A 17,574-nucleotide genomic window follows, 5' to 3' on the forward strand; every position below is an offset into this window, starting at 1 on the left:
ACTAGAAAATTCTAAAAATTTTAGAAGTCTAAGAGTCTTTTAAATATACAAGAGCTCAAAAGGCCAAGAGTCACATTTATATATGCTTTGTTGGTCGAATTATATCATAGGGAAAATGTATGAACAACAAAAAGGGTTTCTTTGACAAGTTTGGATATAGAAACAAGAAAGATTTTCTAATTTTTGAAAAAATGGTTGCTGTTGTTTGATTCCCATTTGTATATGTGCCCTAGTTAAGGTCTAAAACTTATATGGTTGGATAGATATTCGAATTATCTTTCCAACGAATCCGGTTGGAGGTTCTAACTCTTTTGTATGAGGGAGAAAGCTCAAATTCACTGAACAGTGGTTAAAATTCTAGATATTGTTCTTCACTTTTTTTTTCTTCTTGTTTCCAGCTTTGTCACGTGTTTGTGTGGAATGATAAGAGTTTGAATCCTTCATAAATGTTTAGGGGGTTGAAATATCTTTCAAATGAATTAGGTTTGAAGTCTTGAGATGCCAATATGTGTGAGATATGATAGAATCTTTGACAGGTTTGAATTTGCTTGAAAACCAAGGGTCTTACAAAGAAATTTGTTGTTTTTGATATCTCTGCATCATGGTTGTTGGATGTGTTTGTGTAGATGTTCTTTTTTATCTGATCTTGTATATCAATGATGGATGGCTATACTCTAAGTGTATTGTATTTGATTTCATGAATCTTAAAAGATGATATAATATATTTTATGATGTATATTCTTTCAGCCTTTCATACCCTATGACCTATACAATGGATCATTGTGCATTATGTTTATTGCCAAGTGGCATTCGTGATAATTGTATATTGTTTAAATGGAATTTGTGCTTGTAGTTATTCTTAAATATGGATGTTTTATATACTGGTTTTAGTAATTAATTAAACTTAAATGTGATTCAACGTCATGGGACCCTTGAGAATTGTAATTTGTTTTATGGTATTTCTTTATGTGTATGTTATTGCTTCCACTAGTTTATATATGTTGTTGTTATGTTATTATCTTTATAAAAAAAATGTTTGGCAAACTTAGTGAAACTTTAGGTTAATTTCTTTTAGGTTCCCTGGCAGGACGTTACATGAATGACAATAAGATTGCCACAACCATTAAGCACTTTGACGTTGCTTTCCAGATGTTAGCCACCTATGTTTGGAGCACTCTAGCAATATATGAGTACTATAATGGTAGTTTTTTCCACGTAGAGTTTCATACACCCTGAGAAGCTATCAAACTAATGAAACACAATTATTTACAGTCATTCTGACAAACACTGTTTTCTCGAGTGGGGTTGCACTTGTTAAAATGCACTAAGAGGAAAAGGGGATGAGGTAGATGAGCTCAATTGTGAGATAGAGATGATTACAACTTCATTGGAGAGTACCTTGTTGGCTTTATGGGAGTCGATCACAGTTAGAAAAGTTTATAGAGAAGTTGGTTGCGCATAATCTTTCCTGACCATGTTATAGTGCAATTCTCTACAGTGATAGTTGGTGATGATTTGCAATCCACAGTTGTGGTGATGGTTGTAGTCGAGATGTGGCTACAACCATTGCACTTACAAGTGCACATAATATAGTTAGAATGGGTACATCTTTAGAAGGTAGCAGAGAATTACATGGTGTATCAAGTTCCCTCGTAGTTACACCCATTGCAAGTGTACGTGATGAGTTAGTTCACAGAGGTTTTATTTAGTATTGTGATAGTCACCGCTTGGCTAAGGTGGGAGCCTTGTATCAAGACTACATAGAGAGGAGTACTCATCACCACTTTTTTGATCTGAACAGAGAGGTTTTGGTGAGGCATTAGTGTAGATTGGTTTCGAGGTTATACAGTCCTTTTATGGAATGGGTATTTGACATCTACAATAGATGGGATTACTAGCTACAAAATGGATTTCTTGCAAAGACAAAACATCTTGGGGAGCCCAGCAGAGGATGGACACAATGATCGTGATACATACACCTCTACATATTTTTATCTCCATAATATGGTTGGTTGTGAGTTCAGTGTGATTCAGGGTCCTTCTAGTGCATCGGAATTTCAAGCAAATCTTCCAAATGAGTTTTCGGATGTGTACATGGTGTTGAGTATATGTAGTTTTACTTTTGGCCCTCATGTGTACGATCTCTTTCAGGTGCACAATCTAGTTGTGCATGTGTCAGATGGTGTGTATGATAGCTCACTTTGCGCAATACTAGGATGTTGGCTTTCTCAGCTTTCCAAGTTGCCTCCCTATGAGATATTCACACATGCAACATCTACAATCAGATTCATTTCAATTTGGAAGGTTCTATTAGTTAGATTGATGGTGATGCTAGAGGAGCTAGTTGGATACAGTAGGGACATGCCACAATTTTACCCTTGGGATCCAAGTGGATTGTGATGTTTGTTTTTGCTTCAGATTGCTTGGGGACAAAAAATCTTAGGAAGAGTGGACTGTAATTTCCCCATTTTCACTAGCATCAGAGTTTGAGGGATTAGCCTATTACTGTGATCCTCATAGCCTAATTATCGTGGATAGAGGGTCTTTTGCGTTAGAGGCTTGGTTATGGGAGGGCCTTATCTTCTCCACAATTCAATATTTTCCAATTTGGTTTTCATTTGGCTCAAATTGGACTTTGTTTGGCTTTAATTTCACATAGTAGTAATTTATGGCAGTCTGGTAATGATTGAGATGGACCTTTCCTATTTTTGGAAAGTGCATTTGGTCACATGTGGAAATAATAGGAGTGACTCCTATTTTGAATGACACATTTAAAGGATAAATATTTTGAGATTTATTATTATTTTAGTAGCCAAATTATTATTAAAACATTAAATAGCTTATTATAAAGTTATAATTGGACTTTATAATTTCACTTAAATTGAGGATTGAATCATCATTGGAAGGGACTATTCATTCAATTAATTCATAGAAGCTTAAGCCCAGATATTAATTGAAGTATACTTTAAATTTTTATGTGTGCATCAGGACGAGTGGAATATAATTAAATGTCATATTTTAATTGCAACAAAAGTAAATATTTTAAAATGCTAGGTTATGATATAGGCTATGTGAGGTGTGAGGTTAGAGCTACTAGGCCAATCTTCAATTGAGAATTATAAAAAGCTTCTTTGGTGAAAATGAATTCAATCATGGCTTGTGCATTTTCTTTTGTTCGTATGGAGCAGAAATTGAAACAAGGGTTTCAGATTTCAAGCTTGAGGAATTGTGGATTCTTCCAATTGTTTTTGCACTTTGAACTGGTGAAACTATCCAGTGAATTGTGCTTGAGGATAGTTTAAATTAGAAGCATCATTATGCTTCATTTATTATCAGATTGTGAGATGTATTTCAGCATAGGGTTTCAGATTTGATTGCAAGGGCAGAAAGCTTTAACTGGTGCAGATTGCAAACCATGTATGGTTCAGCAGTTGAGTTTAAAGAGTAGCCACATGTTATATAGGTGAAGCGGAAGTCTTCTACAAGCTGCGATTCAATATTAGAGGCAGCAGAGCAGACTTAGGCAACATTCTTTGATGATTGGTGTCTCAAATCAATGTTTCCAGCCTTGGCAAATTTATTGGAGGACATTTACAAAGAGTTATGATATATATTTTGGAGAGTATTTTGGCATAACACATGGGTTACATTTCATTACAAGGTTCTCTCTAATTTTGTAATGACATTTCAGAATATCAAGATTGGTATTTGTGTGCATTATGAATACTTTGATTTAATAATGGTTTGCATGCTAACTATTTGCTTAAATGTCTAGTGGTTGTAGGTGTACATTGGAATGCATGGCAAGTGTTTGTCTTAATGTCAACTAGCTGTAATAGTTAATTTCAGTCACATATATGTTTGTCCAAGGTCTATAACGGCTAGTATATTATTCCTATAACCTTGCATTGTCAGAAGCATTGAATAAGTTCATTTGCATCCTACGAACTTAAAGAAGACAATCAGAAAATTCATGACAGCAGTTTCAAACATTATATGCTAAATGTTTGCCTGAGTTTCATAACAGATTGTGATCAGATTTACAAAGGATATTATAGTGGTGAAGTTAGAACCTACAAGGGCTCTTAAGGTGGTATTAGAATTAACAATGCTTCTTACTGTGGTATCTAAGCTCGCATGATAAGTGTTTGACAAAATGTCAAACCACTAAAATTGAAGTTAGAAGTTAGAACCGTTTGGGGTTCCTAGAGTGCACATTGCAATGACGTTAGTTAGAGATCACTTTTTGTAATACTTCGATTGATTGTTCAAAAATGATGCTCCTATTTGAATCCATGTATCCTCAATTGTCTTGATACCTCTACAAAAGTTCTCCTTGACAAATATTGTGATGCACACTTTTTGATAACCAACACTAATGTAATCAACAAGTACATTGACAATCATTTTCACCATTTCCCACCAATATACTGATCTAACAAGATTGAAAGGAAGTCTATTGTAGAAATATAATGATTACTGTTTTGATACACAACCTCCCTCCACTATTTCACCTTTGGAAAACAACCACCAACTTTCAAGAATAAAAAGGGGCATCTTGGTGGCAAACTTGGGTTTCGGTCTCTTGTGTTTGTGAAATGAGTACTGTTTGAGTTACTTTAGGTCAAGATAGGTCAAACTAAACCATGTAGGGGCAAATTAGTTTATTACAAATGTGCTTTCTGTTTAAAGTAAATTTTAATAGAGGTTGAAATTGATGGCTTAACGTCAAGCAGCCTATTGATTCGCTCAAGTTTGGTTGGACCATTGCAAGGACGATAGGGCACCTAGGATGCTTTGGCTGGACATTGTGAAAGCCCCAAGGTGTCTAAACCCCAAGCCAAAACCCAAGCTAAGATTTTCCCAATACACAAGTTATTTAGAATCAAAGAACCTAGGTTTACATGTGTATGGTAGATTTAGATGCTGAGCTTTCATGTATGCTTTTCCCAGTTTTGGGGATAAGGTTTCAATGATAGAAGATGTTTTTGCACATCTTGAAGACAAGGGGATGACAACTACATACATACATACATACATACACACACACACACACACACATATAGAGAGAGAGAGAGAGATGGAAATAAATACACAAAAATTACAAATATCCCCAAGCAATCTAGAAGAAGATCCTAGAAAGTAAGCCAATAGGCCTGTTGTTGTAAGACATGAATGCTTGGTTTGAATTCAGACCCTGCCCACAACACATGGGAGGACTTTATTGTGAGAGTTCACTTGTAAAGATACATTGTGTTACATGGGTCTCAATTCTCCATGTAAAATTTTGAAAAGCACGCTAAAACCACCTAAAATGCTGATCATTATGAAAACTAGCTGCTTCTAGTCATTCACGCCATACTTTGGTTTACTATTACAGTATATAAAGGAAGTACTTAAAAAGACCAGGACTTGTAACATGTATTACTGTTTCTGGTCGATGCTACACACAGATTTCTCAAAAGCTGCACTGAGCTAGTTCACATGAGATGTCATGCCTATACTTCAATATTATTTATAATATGTTTACTACAAAAATTCAAAGTGCAGTGATAATTCCTTATCATACAACTCACTTGTAACAATCATCAGTATGGACACAATACAAATGGCACTTCCATTAGAACAAGGGCTCAATTTTGTATGATTTGCATGATGACTTCACAACACATATTTTGACAAAATATAGTTTCTTTGCTAGATGTTTGTCGCTACACAGTTCTTGGAAGCCACTCCATAACACTTTGAGAGCAAGTTTTTACAATATCTTAGGGTTTTTGCGTGTTTCTTTGTGTCAGTGTTCTAAAGATTTAAGGAACATTTAAGGATTATGTTTTTTCTGTTGTTTTCTTTTACTTGGGCTTTTTTCTTTCTTTATAAATTTATCGAAGCCAAGGAGAGTATCTGATGTCTCCAGCACAGTTGAACATTAAGAATGTCAGACCATCCAGAAAAAAGCTATTAAAAGAGGGGGAAACCCAGATTTTCTGTTTCTTTGAGAATGAAAAGGGACAATTTAATTCCCATCCCAGATTCCCCAACATAATCCCATGAGTAGGTGATTCTTAATATCCCTTAAAGTGGGAATGCTAATATATTTGAAGATGATTTTATATGGAATGCAATTTACTGAGTTATTCCCTAGTAATCTTCTATTTTTCAATGATTGTTAGCTGAGCTTTGACTAAGCTTTTCTACTGAATCTGGGTCTGAGTCAAAAATCAGATTGTCAAGTCGGTTTGAACATAATGGTTTGTATATCTTTGTACCTGACACTTACATACTGAATTAAAAGATAGCTTTTCATTATAAATTTTCTCAATTGTTTACATTAATGTTGTGAGAAACAGTATACAATCAGTCACAGCATTATAGCAGTGGGATAAGAAAACAATAAATAATCCTCTGGGATTCATTCTTATCAAAGATTTGTTTAAAATGGAATGATACAAAAATAAAGTGCAAGTCCTGCCATGTGAATGACTTATTTGCATTTAGATTATAGAAATAAGTAAAAAATGAATAACTCGGCACTTTTTTGATGTCAAGTAATGACTTTGTACCCACTAGCATTAACAAATGCCTACTGAAAGTAATAATATGCAAGGAAATAATACACTTACATTTGTAATGATCAGAAAGAATCCAGCAATCAAATTTGCAAGGCTAATCGCAATCACAGTCACTGCAAATCATAAGTAGAAATTAGTTGTGTTAGTACAAATTATTTTTGCTAATCTCTCCTACAGAAAACTCTATGCTCAGTGGTTTTCAAAGTTGTGCAGAAAGACAAAAGGGGATGACATAATTCTATTTGAAAAATTCATCCCAGAAGTTATTCCTTTAATGGGCAACATGCACAAACTAGCCTTTGTAGAGTTCCTCTAGAAAAATCTTTATGAACATGGTAGTAAGATAAAATGCATGATTAAGAATCACATGCTTTTCTTTTACTTATCTTGCTTGCCACTTAAGGGGAAGGGATTGTTATCACAATAAAAGTCATAATGTTATATTATTGTTAACCTACAGAGGAGCTGTTTTTCCACTAGGAAGGGGCTAAGAGAATAATCGATTTAAATATCACTGTCAACCTATAGAGGAGCCATTTTTTTCATTACAAGGGCTGAAAGAGAATAATCAATTTAAATTCAATCCTTCACTATATATAGAAAAAATCTCAATTGCAAATAGGTATTCTACATTCATTGGACGCAATTGATGTAGATGATAAGTTGGGTTCTTCTGTTTTCCATACGGCGTCAAATGTAACATTGACTATTAAGCGAACATAATTTCTTTGAAAGTTTTTTTGCAGGTGTGAACCAATTATTTATAGGAACCAATGTGTATAGCATTACTAATAATCCCAAATATTGTTCAAAATAACTGCACGAAGAAAATTTTGCAAGCTGTCTTATATTGGCAAAAACTTTGAAGACACAAATTTATCAAATCTTGTGAAATATCTCAGAGTTGGAATCCTGTCATGGAAGGATGTGACACCATGGATTATCTTTTGCCCAACCCAGAATTATTGGTCACCAGCATGTCAATTGATGACATTAAAGGTCATTAATAAGTAAAAGTTACTGATGTCAATATCCAGGTCTTAAGTCAATTAACTGAGCTGATTGCAAAACAATCTGTGGTCAGCTATGACCTTCCTCCATGTATCAATTCTCTGGTTATAGGTGTTAAAAGGTTCCTATAGTTGGCTTGGTCAGTTGATCATTGCGGCCCTCATGAGCTGACAGTGGGATTTGAGGGTCTTAGTCATGGGGTTATTAGGCTTTCCTACAGCCAATGGTGAGTTTTGGTTCAGTCTCGAAAGACTTACTATTTATAGTAAGTCAATAGTTGGTTCCGATGAGCTCAGTTGAGTTAGAGGAGTTGAGTGATGCTCTTAGTTTTTATTTTGAACTTCTAGTTTGGGCTCCAAGAATCTAGAAGAGAGTGCCTATTTATAGCAAGTCACCCCACCTATTTCATTTATTGTTTTTCTTCATCAAGATCGCTCTGGTGTTGTCAGATTTTGATTTTGATGCTTCTTCAGTCATTTTCGCAAGACAAGTGAATTATTATTATCCTCAGTTACTAGGTACTACTGTTTAGGCACAGGTCCTAGTACTGGTTCTTCTAGGGTACTTCATGGGTTCTCTATGGGTCCTTCATAGAAGAACACACGACGAACATGGGCACCCAAGAAGTACCCCAAATCATAGGTCAGTTTATGTATGTATTTCTGATTTGTTCATCAGTATGCGCTTTGTTTCAGCTTTAGATAGTGTCTTGCAACAGCTTGCTAATATTATTCAAGTTAAAATTGGTCTATGTAATGCCCTTAGTTTATGACAATAGTGAACAGCAACCTACTTTGATTCATTGAAGGTCACAGATTAATATTTTTTTTAGTGCCTGCCTATCTATAGGCAGCCTGGTACTAATGTTTTTAGTTGTGGTCACCAATTAAATTTTATGAGCAAAGTCTACATATTCCTAAAGTTTACAATGATTTATTTTCAAAACGAATTTTTAAACATTAATTCCTTATTTGTGATTGGCTGATCTCTATTTTTGGAAGGGTAATATTCAATTTTCTCCAACAAAAATTCAAATATTTTTCTAACATTAATTAATGAGTGCATTAATTACAACTTTATCTTTTCAACATTTGTGACAAGTGGATTAACTTTTAAAAAGATAATCATTTTATCTTCCACCTCACAAGTAAATGTCTAATCAATATTAATTATCAACATTAATTCCAAATCAATTGCACTTGTCACCAATTTATATTTTTAAATTTATTTTTTCCTTCAATTTATTTTTTTCCTTTTAGTATTTTAAAAGTTTATAATAAATTAATCAATACAAAACTTAAGATATGCAATATAACATATTAATGGTTAATAACTTATTTTTATATATAAAATGATTATTATATCATATCACATGTAATATATAAATAAATGATTTTATTGTATATAATGTAAATATGATTTGTAATGATATTTTAAAAGTATTGAATATTTTAATAATATTTTTTAATACAATAAGACAACATAAAGAAGATCAAATATTTAAAATTGATTAGTTTGTAATTTTTTATGTATTTTACAAATAAAACCTCCATCTACTTTTTTTCTTTTTTTTTTTAGGTAATTTTTTATATTTTATCAAGTAGAAGTAAAGATTTACAATTTCTAGGCAATTCATGCCGGCCAAAGATCTGAACATCTTGACACTAAGCCACTACAACTATTCAGCTACGCCCATTATACATTTGACAAAATGGTCATAAACACCGAAGAACCTCCATCTATTTTATCTACTTTCTAACCATCACATAAGGCAGGAACTCGAGCTCAACCAGAGCTCTTGTTTTTTTGAAGACATGAGTATATTACTGTTGATAGATTTGTATAACTCAGCCAATAGTTATGTTTGTTGATCATGTTCGGATATATGTCAACTTGTAATGCATGTAATCTGAAACTATATTAGTAATACAATTATTTATTTATAATTTTATTGGAAAATATGGATTTGATATCACTCTTCTTTTCGTATTTGTAACTTTGATGTTTGAACATAAATTCATACATATATGGACAGACCCGAATCCGCAAGGGGGGAGAAAGTTGTCGTACCCACGTAACCGAACCCCATATCCGTACCTGAACTAGAACCTGAATCGGCAACTTAGTTATTATCCATCTTAATATGCCAAGGTTCCTATTTTTGCAGCTTTTGTACTTTAGTTACGATAGTGTCATAGCTCCTTGGAATTGGGTTGGAAAGTTTTAAATCTTGGACCAAAGAAATAGTGGCCTTGTGTGTGATAATGTTATGATATGGTTGAAAAGGTGGTTTTTGGGAGGTAAAAATAAATTAATAAATTATACTATATGGCACATTATAAAATGATGTTGTGTCGACAAAACTTCTTAAGTGAAGTTGCAATTGGGAAACTTTGTGCAAATTGGGTAATAAATATGAGCTCATTTTGATGGAAAGGCATCCGATTATCTTATATGCTTTGGTTGTCTTGGTGACATTTCTGATTTTGATTTTAACGCCCTTGCTGAGGTAAACGGGTTTCAGTTCTGGAAATTTGCTTTTGCAATTGTGTGCAAATTGCCACTGAGGTATAGTGATTTGTTTATGCTCCACTACTGTACATGATGTGCCTGAGAAGCCACTTCATGTTGGAGTTATTGAGGATATTTAAGGAGTTTTCCAAAGCTGTGATTGGTTTGTTCAAACCTGCACCTGTAATTGAGAGGTGTCTGCATTAAGTGGAAGCTGTTGTACACAACTGAGGCAGCAGTTTGCCTATTTGCAACCTGTGGACACTCCTTTATGACCTGCGGTTTTAATCTGGAAAGCAGCATTTGAGATCTGGAGTTAATGTGCATTAAGCTGGGCAGCGTGAGCAATTTGATTATTACAATCTGTGGTGAAGGTGTCATCGAGCTTAGGACAGGAGGTTTAAATCATTAAAGGCTACTAAGAACAGGTTCCATATCTCTTTGGTGCAATTCTCTATTTTCAGCATTGATCAATTGTGGCGGCATATTGTTTGAAGCACACTATGTTAACGAAAAACCTCAGAATTCATTGTGAGCCATTTATTGTTTCAGATTTAAATATGCAAATTCACATGGCAGATTTATCTATCAGTATTTGATATATATTTTAACATGTATAAGGCCAAGGTTAACTGAATTTATGAACAATTGTTGCTTTTTACAATACTGTGTTTTGGAATTCTAAATATCCTATATTCAGTGATAACTAGGTTGTCTACCAAGCGTTTGAGGAAATGTCAAAGATCTGAATAAGTGGTGTTGCTAGAGCTATAACTGAACAAGGTTATTATAAATTGTAGGCACACATCCTAAAGGAGCTAGAGATAAGGCTTGGAAGTATTTCATTGGCAGACCTAAAATTAATGCTGTAATTTTTCGAAAGTGTTAAGAAGTAATTAGTGGAGGCATATACTACTAGAAATACCACTTTGGAGGGATCATAAAGCATGACACAAGGGTTTGTGCGAACACCATTATAGAAATAAAAAGATAAATGGTTGCTTTGTTCGCTTCCCAAGACAAGAAAAAATTGCAAAGGGAAAGGGAAAAACTAGTCATGAGTTGCCATTTCTACATCACAAGGTATCCCACTATGTATCCTTTTAAACAATTATTTATTATTTTGTAATCGCCCTATTAGTTTGGACTTAGCTAAAACAATTTAGATTCAACTCAAAATATAAAGGATTAAAATAAAATAATGTGGATTGTGACAATATATCCCAGTCAACCTTGAAGAATAATAAGCACTTGAGGGCATAGTGGGCTCTCTTCATAGCCCATGTATCTTTTAATCTAGTATCCCCTTTATCGTAAATTTTGTTTCTTGTAGTAGACCGACCATCATTGCCATAATCATCTTCTATTAATTGATTTTTTAAGCACATAAACACACCTAGAGCACAACCATCATTGGAAGGTACTAGGTGGAATGGTGATATGCATCAACAAGTAGACATTCAATGTGCCAATTTTTGATACTCCAACATCTCCTTCAATGTTCTCGAAGTACATACTGGCTGAGTTTTTTTCCCAAAGTAACTGTGGCAGGATAGGGCTACAAGGTGCCTTCTCGTGCAAACTTAAGTGTGAAGTTAGTTTACCTATTTTACTTTTTAAATGTTTTACAATTTTACTTTTGACTTTTAGCTTTGAATCTTGATAGATTATGACATGACTTTTGATTTTTAGTGTAGGCTAAGCTTATGTCTTTTTTATAATTTTAGAGCAATTTTTTATTTTTTGTTGAACTTAGGCTTTTTTTTTACATCAAATTTATGTACTTAATATTATTTTTAGTTCATACTTATAGGTTGCTCATAGCTGCACTTTTTAGGGCCAAAAATATAGTCAAAGAGCAAAAATTATAATGGAAATTGTTGTGCAGATTTCACACCAATGCGCCCTTGCAAATAAGGACCCCCTCTTTTTTCTTTGGCCAGAGGAGTAGTGATCTCAGATGCTCTTAGGTGGCGGCAGTTTTAAAAAAATTTAAGTCAAAGACGTGAGATTGGAAAAATCTGGCTCGCCAAGAGGCCAAGTCTATCAAGGATATGAATGACAGTTGGGCTAAGCTAGTCAGGGGCATGTAGTTGAAATCAAGGGATTTGTGATGAAATGTGTAATATCTGCCCAGGATATTTGCTCCACAATTTACCACAGAAAAAAAAAAATTTGCATTCAATTGATTTCAATTTACCCATTACATTATACAAGAAAATTATAAAATATCAAATTGAAATAGAGATTTCAAAAGGAGATATGAATATTGTTTTTAAATCTTCTGTTGAGCAACCACAAAATGTCCAATCATAGCCACAAAACATATTGCCATATTGGATAGCCAGAAGTGTGAATTTGAAGCATGAAGTGAGACACTTAAGTGATATCTCCAACAGACTATGGGTTTATGTCCACTACCTCCAAGCTGAAGCATTTCCATTCTCAAACTTGCTGAAAGCCAAAGCTTCCTAGAATTCTCCAAGAGAAAAACCCAAACATGAAGAGAATGAGCCTCTAAAAATTCTTTTATAACACATCCCTTTGACTTTTCATTGTTACCTTGCTTGTCTCCATATTTCTTTTCTCTGTCTCTTTATTTTCCATCTTAACTTAATATGACTTTATTGTTTTTTCAATAGGCTCCATAAAAGTCATTCTAATACTTTATTAATTAATTCATTAAGTTGTGATTAATTTTGAAATAATTTGACAATTTAAAATTTTAATGAATCAAATGTCCACAATACATTTGAATGCTATGCAGACTTCTCATTTTGACAATATATATTCTTTTAGCATTAACATTTTAGATCACACCATGATCCATTATCAGGATCTAGGAGCATGCAAGATATGTAAATTTAAGACGTAAACCAGGACTCTCTCAACAAATATAAGAAGGTATGAGGAGAGGAGGGGACAGACAAAGTGAGGAGGAATATGGATGTCTCGGCAAGGTCACATAGGAAGACTAAGAAGAGTAAAAAAGTTGAAAATAATTAAAAAGGAGAAGACTAGACAAACTAACTAAATAATAAAGGTAGTCAAAATGAAGAAATATAAACATATGAAACTCAAAAAAAAATGATATTTAAAAGCAAACAAAATACATGCACACTCATAGATATACAATCAATGAAAAGACACCGATTAGACCAATCAATTTTGTTTGGAGCTAATTGGTCTGATTGTTGTTCTTTTTCTATTGATTGTGTATCTATGGGTATGCATGTATTTTGGTCTTCTTATGTTCTTTTTTGTTATTTAAGGTTTCGTAGGTTTATGTTTTTTTCATTTTTAATACCTTGTTCATTGTTTATTAAGTTTGTCTAGCCTTCTCCTTTTTAATTATTTTCAACTTTCTTGCTCTTAGTCTTCCTTTGCAACCTCGCCTTGACTTGCCTATTCCTCCTCACTTTGTGTGCCCCCTCCTCTTGCCATCCCTTCTTATATATGTTGAGAGATGCTTGCTTTGCATCTTCATTTTACATATATTGTATGCTCTTACATCTTGATGATGGATCAAAAAGTTTGATCTGAAATTTGGATTCTTTAAACATATACACAACCAAAACAAAACGTATAGGCATAAAACTTAAATTTTATTTATTTAATTGATTTCTAATATCTCAAAAAAAGGGGACATATAGAGTCATCCCTTCCCAAAGATTGCTTTCCATTAAGCAATATGCACCTGCATGCTAAAACCAAATGTTTGGATCTCATTTAAACCTCAAGAATATTTCTTGACAAATCTGTTGTGCTACTCTGATAAAAATAGCATGCCGAGAATTATGAAGTCACTTGCCAAATACCGCAGAAGTAATGCACAAAGCATACGAATGCCAAGATTCCAGATTATCATGTTGCCAAAACTATCAAATGTGAGGAGATTCTAGTATCCCAAGATCTATCAACACTAAACAACTCTCCAACTATGACTAATCTCCCATGGAAGTGCATACACCCATCCTAGGCACAAAGTAAAACATATCAGCCCATCCTAAGTTGATGGTGTCATCCATTACAACTCTCATAGGTCTGGAAACTCTAAGAGCACTAAGATTAATACCATGATATATATTCTGCCCAAAAAGTGCACTCTCCAAGCTCAATTGCATATTTAAAAAAATGGATGTTGTATACTAATGTTGAGTTTCACTTTTTGAGAAGTATAACTTAAACTCACTTTATGTTATGTTTTTAAGGTACATTACATCTTAAATTTATCACTTAAGTCATTATAGTGCACTTTATATCATATTTTGATATTAAGTTTCTTTTTAAGTTTTCACTTAAAGCGATTATAGTGCATTATAGAGTCTAATTTAATGTTGAGATTTAATTTAATGTTTTATTTAAAACATCTAAGTAAAATGTTGTTTATAAATAAATATTTACACTATGTAAACTATATAGTTTAAATATTCTATTTGACCCATTTTAAGTGATATTTACTCAATAAACAACTAGACATATGCTAAATAGGAAGTTTAAATTGTGCAACTCAATAACATATCCTTTTGAAATATGTGACATGTAATTGCATCTAGAGAATGTGGCTTTTCTCTTGCACACAAATGCAAACAACCAAAATATGCAAATGCATCTCTAGAGTGAGATTTTGACTTGTCCAACCCAAATGCATGAAATTCAAAAGCATATCTTAAAACATATAATGACACCTAGAGAGTGGGATTCGCAATTGGAGACAAAAAAAATAAAAATGTCATTGCATCTCTAGAGTGTGATTTTGCTCTTGGAGACATGTTTGGCTAAGACAAATGAAAAAGCACAAAAATAAAACATGTATTTCCATCTCAAGAGTCTGAATTGCACGAGGAACAACATTTCCAGCCAAAGCTTCACATGCAAATGCCTTTCTAGAGTGTGATTTTGGACTACATGTTTGATTGATGACTTTTTAAAATATGCAAATGCACTTGGAGAGTACAATTTGCCTCTCCCACCCAAAACGGGGCATGCAAATGCACTTGGATAGTCTGATTTAACGCTTCCTAGCCAAAACGTCATGTCTTTGCATGTTGAGAATACATTTTTTCTCTCCAAGCAATAACATTAGAGTTTAAGGAGGAAATAAACCATGCAAATGCATCCCAAGAGTGCGATTTGCTTCCTAGAGGCATGTAAATATCTTTCAAAGGCGTTTTTCCTCAAAGAAATCCAAAACATCACATCTAAAGCCAGAAAAAGGGCACATTTTTCTCCAAAAACAGCCAAAGACATTCATTTTTGACAATGCATTTGCATTTGAAGGTCACGTTTTGGCATTTCTGTAATAACCCTGTCTGGTTATAGCTAAATCAAGCATCAATTTCTTACCCATTTGAATGGTTTGAAATTTTGTCAAACACTTGGAAAGTAGCTCAATTACCACTGAATATATAATGTCTTAAATTTTCAAACACAATATCAGGATGTCTAGCAAACTGATAAAAAATTTATTTAATTTTGGCCTTATAAGTTTTGCATAAATAAATACCAAACGCCAATAAACAATTCTGAGATGATTCACATCAACCTCTGAATTCATTCATCAACAAACCATATAGCAATATAACAAAAAGGGAATTTAATTGTTGGCTGATTGCTATAAATCAAAATTTGAAGCCAGCTTGTTTACTTCCAAAAAATGTAATATAAACTGAATTTTACAAATTAAGAACCTAGTCTTTGTCGTAGAATGTAATTGCAAAGTCAAACTAAAAGCTGCCTGGTCCAATTTCAATCTGGCGTTCACAGTCTACCCTTACAAACGCTGCCCAAAATTGATATAGAGATTGCACCAAATACAAGAACCCTTGGCATTCAAGCTGTAAACCCAACGCGCTAATTTGATACAAATCAAACAAACTAAGATATCCAGAATTACCAAACTCCAATCTGCAGACTAAACCCTCTTCTAGCAACAAAGAAATTATAATATTCAATTGTATAAATGCTCATTAGCCACAGTTAATATAGAAAGAGAAGACGATAATAAAACTCAAAAGTCCACAATAACTCAGCTGTGGATTCTCATAATTAAATCTACAATACTTCAACTCTAGATCTCAAACCCTTATACTTCAGCAAGGGCACAAACTTCAAACTCAAAAATATCACAAAGACAACAAGAGCAAAATAAGATAATCAAAGAAATTGGATGCTTTTCTCATCAAATGCCCTCGTATTTATAATCTCCAAATGGCATCGGTTTCCCTAAAGAACTCCACTTAAGAATCTTACTCTACACAACATTAGAATATATTAAAGTGTCATTTAATATAATTTATTAATTGCTTTTGGCTCAGAAAATGACCTTTTCCACCATAGCTTGAAATTTTGACACGAAAGGCCACTATTTCTTGTTCCCACAATTTAAAACATTTCGTCTCGGTTCCAACGAGCTATGATACTAAGGTGACCAACAAAAATAGCAACCTCAGCATATTTAGATGAATAATAATAATAATTCACCCATCTTGCAAAAATAACTGAAAAAGCATCAAAATCAAAATTTGACAACACCAAAGTAATCTTGATGATGAAAGATGATGAATGAACCTGACTGGGTGACTGACTATAAATAGATGCTCCCTCCAAGATTCTTGGAGCCCACACCGAAAGCCTGAAAAAAAAACAAGAGCATCACCCGACTCCTCTAACTCAACTAAGCTCATCAAAACGAGCAGTTTGACTTACTATAAATAGTAAGTCCCTCAAATGGAGCCAAAACACACCATAGGCTGTTGGAAAGCCTATAACCACATAATCGAGACCCTCAAACCCTACTGCTAGCTCACGAGAGTCGCAATGGTGAACTAACCTAGCCAACTGCAAGAACCTGCTAAAAAAGGGGGCATTACAGTCCTCCCTCCGTAAGATTGCTTGTCCCCATGCAATCCTAGAGCAAAATGGACATCACAATCGACCTAGATCCCAAAGGTAGAACTGCATACTATCCCTGTTGTGTACAAGCAACTCCTGTAGCACCAACACCCAAATAACAGACATTAACATCGGCATCATTTGGAAACTAACCCAAGGCGATGATGTAGGCAACAACTCATCGGAACTCAACCCAATTGAAATACCAACCCTATCCACACTTGAGTCCCCATCAAACTAATACTCACACTGAACTATACTGTGGCGATGTTAACAACCATAGGTACCTAAAACACTACCACCAACTCCAGCCACTGCCAAACTGTCATGGGTGTGGAGATACTGCAAGGGGTCTAATTTGCAGCTATCAATCCCATCTACAAAAGATGGTGCTAACAACCCATCCCATAATGGATGGTATGAAACTAGAGCTAACCCATACCGACATGAAACCAAATCCTCTACCTGTGGATCAAAATATAAGTGATGAGCACTCCTCACAGTGTAATGTCGATAAAAACTCCCAATCTCTATCAAGGGCTCATCAGTATCAGTCTTGGAATTAGAAGATCGCTCCAATCTTTGA

General features: G+C 34.1%; 1 protein-coding gene across 11 annotated transcripts in view; it reads right to left on the minus strand.

The window, feature by feature from the left end:
• Positions 1-17,574, minus strand: part of LOC149530983 (uncharacterized) — a 197,301-nt gene that overhangs the window by 9,135 nt on the left and 170,592 nt on the right. For all 11 annotated transcript variants that reach the window (XM_089811864.1, XM_089811857.1, XM_089811855.1 and 8 more), the window contains one exon: positions 6,624-6,685. In XM_089811864.1, coding sequence (XP_089667990.1) covers positions 6,624-6,685 — 62 coding nt within the window. The remainder of the gene's footprint in view (positions 1-6,623; positions 6,686-17,574) is intronic.

Source organism: Cupressus sempervirens, chromosome 11, assembly GCF_028749045.1.
Source record: "Cupressus sempervirens isolate cs-2001-9-10 chromosome 11, ASM2874904v1, whole genome shotgun sequence".
Taxonomy (NCBI): Eukaryota; Viridiplantae; Streptophyta; class Pinopsida; order Cupressales; family Cupressaceae; genus Cupressus; species Cupressus sempervirens.